The sequence below is a fragment of the Gouania willdenowi genome, unplaced genomic scaffold, assembly GCF_900634775.1.
Source record: "Gouania willdenowi unplaced genomic scaffold, fGouWil2.1 scaffold_7_arrow_ctg1, whole genome shotgun sequence".
Taxonomy (NCBI): domain Eukaryota; kingdom Metazoa; phylum Chordata; class Actinopteri; order Blenniiformes; family Gobiesocidae; genus Gouania; species Gouania willdenowi.
The window spans coordinates 60,597-65,586 of NW_021145245.1; the positions used below are offsets into that span (position 1 = coordinate 60,597).

The window sequence follows — 4,990 nt, forward strand, 5'->3', positions numbered from 1 at the left end:
GTCTGGTTGAGTTTTATTTTTTATAGAAATGTACCAACATCTGTGGGTAAGGTCATTTTATTGTGTGCGAAGCACTTCAATGATGACTGCTTCATCAACCTCCACCACTATAAAGAAGGATTTACAGAAAGACTTTGTCTGATTGAGGGTTCAATTCCTTCTATCTTTGGAGATGACGAACAGAGCACTTCGGTAAGCTGTAAATAACGCTAAAAAGTGATGATAAGACGTCCCTGTCATTGTTTTGTTAGCATTAGCAGTTGCACCGTCTTCATATGTTAGCGCTGTGTGCCCGTTTTAGATCCTTGATGATATGGCCTCGCTCTGCCGGGTCAGACTCTGGCTCGAACATGTAAGGCTGGATGGACAAGTCTTCCGTTGTTGACATTTTGTAAATAACGTGTGAATAAAAAGTTTCTGCGCCGCTAAATAATCGTATCTCTTCTATCAAACTACAAAAATGGCTGAACAGGGTGGAGTTGAACTGAGTGTAACCTCTGCAACCTGAAGAGGGGGCGGAGTATGAAGTGTCGCGTTTGCATTTAGAGACCGCACCAAAACGAGTTGCTCTCAGAAGAATATCAGAAAAGGGATAGAAAATGGGCCCGTGGAGCTATAATAATGAGGAATTCAGACCCAAGCATTGCAGTTCCGCTTTATATAGACCACAACTGTATGATTTATATGTAAAAAAGAAGGATTTAAAGTTATGATATGTCTCCTTTAATACGTAATGTCTGTTTTCCATTGGTCAAAGTTATTACAGATTTACAGCTGCTGCACATGATGGATTTTCTTTAGTTTTTTTTCAGAGCACATAAGATCTTAATTTCTGTCAGAACATTAAGACCATTTCAACAAAAAACTTTACCTACCCTACCTTTAATTGATTGGTTATTTGAAGCATTGGTTTTGATTTATACAATTGCAATGTTTTTATTTTAGTGGTTAGTAACATTCAGAGCTGGAAATGCAATATATTATTTTGGTTTTCGCTCAGTAATTTACATTTCGGTTCATCCCTATTTTTTGACTTGATAACTTGTGTCAGAGAAAATATTAAAATATAATTTCATAAGATATATTTATATTTTTGTATGAACACAATCCTCACTGATTGGTTCTACCTCCTCTGATCTTCTCTCTTATTCCTTCATCAGCTCCTCATAGTTCTCCATCAGCCTCTCCTCACTCCTCACTACCTTCTTATCTCTGTCCTTCATCCCTCTAACCTGTCCCAGTCCTCCTCCTTTAGTGTCCCACCTCTCACACCTTCATCACATTCCTCTGATACAGCTCTCTGTCACACATGTGATGGGGATTGATGTGAACATGTGATGAGCTGCTGTGATGTGTCTCACCTCAGAGTGTTCAGTCTCTGAGAGAGCAGCTTCACTGCTGAGTCTCCTGGATGGTTGTAGCTCAGGTCCAGTTCTCTCACACTGGAGGAGTTGGAGCTCAAAGCTGCTACCAGAGAAGCCCCGCCCACCTCTGTGATGACACAACCTGACAGACTGGATTCAGAAAAACATCCACAACTCAGGAAACAAGTGAGGAGACGAGGAACAGGACAATGTTGATGGAACATGTGATCCACTGACCTGAGAGAGTCCAGTTTACAGTGAGGACTCTTCAGTCCTTCACACAGCAGCTTCACTCCTGAATCCTGCAGATCATTGTTACTCAGGTCCAGATGTTTCACACTGGAGGACTGAGAGCTGAGGACTGAGGACAGAGCTGCACAGCTTCTCTCTGAGAGACCACAGGAACTCAACCTGATGAAGAATCAGAGAAACCTTACAGATGTTTGTCTGTGAGAGAATTAAATACATGTTCTAAAGTCACATACTTAACTTTCTTGGAGGCTTTGATCACTGGGAGCAGCTTCAGAAAAGCTTCCTCTGAAGGAGAGAAACTCTTCAGGTCAAAGACATCCAGATGTTCTTGTGATGACAGTAAGATGAAGACCAGAGCTGACCACTGAGCAGGAGACAGTTTCTCTCTGGAGAGACGTCCTGATCTTATGTACCATTGGATCTCCCCCAGCAGAGAGCGATCATTGACTTCATTCAGACAGTGGAACAGGTTGATGCTTCTCTCTGTGGACAAACTCTCACTCAGCTTCTCCTTGATGTATTCAACTGTGCTCTGATTGGTCTGTGAGTCACTTCCTGTCTGTGTCAGCAGGCCTTGTAGGAGCCTCTGATTGGTCGGCAGTGACAGACCCAACAGGAAGCGGAGGAACAAGTCCAAGTGTCCATTTGGACTCCGTAAGGCCTCGTCCACAGCACTCTGATGGAGAAGGTTAAAGTCAGGCTCAACTCCACCATGGAGAAGGTTCAGAGGTTGATGTTCCAGCAGGTTTACTTTAGAGCTGATGAAGGTCTGATGGACGTGAAGAGCAGCCAGAAACTCCTGAAGGCTCAGGTGGATGAAGGTGAACACCTTGTCCTGGTACAGGTTCGTCTCTTCTCTGAAGACCTGTGTGAACAGTCCTGAGCACACTGAGGCTGTTCTGAGGTCCATGCCACACTCTGTCAGGTCACTCTCATAGAAGATCAGCTTTCCTTTCTGCAGCTGCTCAAAAGCCAGTTTTCCCAGTGACTCCATCATCTCCCTGTTCTGTGGACTCCAATGTGGATCTGTGGCAGCTCCTCCATCAAACTTCACTGTCTTGACTTTGTTCTGAAGGACCACATAGTGGCTGTAGATCTGAGTCAGAGTCCTGGGCAGCTCTCCCTTCTCTCTGCTCTTCAAGACGTCTTCCAGAACTGTAGCAGTGATCCAGCAGAAGAGCGGGATGTGGCACATGATGTGGAGGCTACGACACGTCCTGATGTGGGACATGATCTTGCCTACCAGCTCTTTACCTGTGGACCTCTTCCTGAAGTACTCGTCCTTCTGAAGGTCCGTAAACCCTCTGACCTCTGTCACCATGTCCACAAACTCAGGAGGGATCTGATTGGCTGCTGCAGGCCGTGTGGTTATCCAGAGGCGGGCTGATGGAAGCAGTTCTCCTCTGATGAGGTTTATCAGCAGAACATCCACTGAGGTGGACTCTGAGACATCAGTCAGGGTCTGAGTGCTGAGGAAGTCCAGAGTGAGCCGACACTCATCCAGACCATCCAAGATGAACAAAACCAGGAAGTCCTGGAAGCTGCAAATTCCTGCTTCTTTGCTTCCAGAGAAAAAGTGATCAACAAGTCCCACCAAGCTGAAGCTCCTCCCCCTCAGCATGTTCAGCTCTCTGAAGGTCAGTAGGAATGTGTAGTGGACCTCCTGCTGGGCTTTGTCTTCAGCCCAGTCCACAGTGAACTTGTGTGTTAAGAGTGTTTTCCCAATGCCAGCCACGCCCTTTGTCATCACTGTCCTGATTGGTCGAGGTCTTCCAGGAGGAGCTTTAAAGAGCTCCTCAAGTGTGATGGCTCTTTCTGCTGTGTCTGATCTCCTGGATGCTGTTTCTATCTGTATGACCTCATGTTCCTGGTTGACCTCTCCTCCCCCTCCCTCTGTGATGTAGAGCTCAGTGAAGATCTCCTTAAGGAGGGTTGGACTTCCTGCTTTAACCGCGCCCTCACACACATACTGGAACTTCTTCTTCAGCTTGGACTTCAGCTCACGTTGGAATCGATGAGGCTTTGTTCCTGAATGAAGACAAACTTAATGTTAGAGTGGAGAAGTCAGAGCAGGTTTGAACATTGGAGATCAAAGTGTGTGATGTTCTCAGTCTGGATGGTTCCTCAGATTAAATGTAACTGATTGAATTGTGCTTTGAAAAAGAAAATCCAGCTTTGTGTCCTTCATGTGATGTTCCTCACAGTGAAGATGTTCACATGCTCTTACTGCTCTGCAGACGCTCAGCCAGCTCCTCCTGCTTCATCCTCTTCAGGAAATACAGTGTGATGTTCAGAAAGGCCTCCCTGCTGCTCCTCTGCTCCTCATCTTCACCCTCCATCTGACTCTCTGAGCACTCTGGATCATCTCCATCCACAATCTTCTGTATGTGTTTGAGTTCAGCCTTAACAAAGCTGATGATGTTGTCCTCCAGCAGCTGCAACACAAACACATTAAAGGTGATGAGAGAAGGTCTGCTCCAATCATCAGTGTGTGTGTGTGTGTGTGTGTGTGTGTGTGTGTGTACAGTGGTTTGATCACAGGCTGACACAGGTTTAGTGTCTTTGTAGACGTACACACCGTAAAGATGGAGTCAGGATCAGCTCCAGAGGAACCATCCACACTCTCCAAGCTGCTGTGGAGAAGACACAGACACTCAGACATGCTGAGGAGCAGCTGGAGGAAAGCACAGGAAGCTCTGCTAACATCATGTGAACATCAGTAACAGTGGGTGATGTCCTGCAGAGCCACAGTGCAGTGAGTGTGGAGCAGCCTTTGGAGCTCAGCTCACGTGTGGAACATCTCAGCATGTTTCCACTGAACTGGAGAACAAGTCTGTTAGACTGAGGCTTTATTTGGATTCAATCCTTCATAAATCTGAAGATCACACATTGTCTAAGACTCACCTACACACTGGAGACCATTCCTACAAAGCCTTTTCTCTTTCACCTTCCACTGTTTGCTGAGATTTACATCAGCACCACTTCAAATAACAAATATAGTCCATCAAAAGTGCTGAGTCATGTTTACTGGTGCTTTATCAGTGTCGAGTGTGAAGAACCTGGACTATCAGGAAGACAACAACCACCCTTATTTATGTTCACTCACCGTGGGTTAGTAGATGGACCACCTTTGAATTCAATGGGTCTGGACATGGACTTGTTACTTCTAAAGGACACACAGCTGGGTTCATGTTCAGGTCCTGGTCCACTTAGTCTGGGCTTGGTTCTGGTTCAAACACATACAGAGCTGAGTGTGTGAAGAACCCAGATCATCAGGAAGACAACAAACAATCTTCGTTATGTGGACTCACTGTGGGTCGTTATTATTCTACACACACAGAACAAGGTACAGACACACGGATTGTATTATGCGC

The 4,990-nt window shown here is 45.6% G+C and overlaps 1 protein-coding gene across 1 annotated transcript; it reads right to left on the bottom strand.

Moving 5' to 3' along the window:
* Positions 1-570: 570 nt before the first annotated feature.
* Positions 571-3,896, bottom strand: LOC114460822 (protein NLRC3-like). Its single transcript, XM_028442695.1, has 3 exons — positions 3,844-3,896; positions 1,868-3,644; positions 571-613 (listed from the first exon to the last, which is right to left on the bottom strand). The coding sequence occupies exons 1-3, from the start codon at positions 3,878-3,880 to the stop codon at positions 571-573; spliced, it is 1,857 nt and encodes a 618-aa protein (XP_028298496.1). The 5' UTR covers positions 3,881-3,896.
* Positions 3,897-4,990: the final 1,094 nt, after the last annotated feature.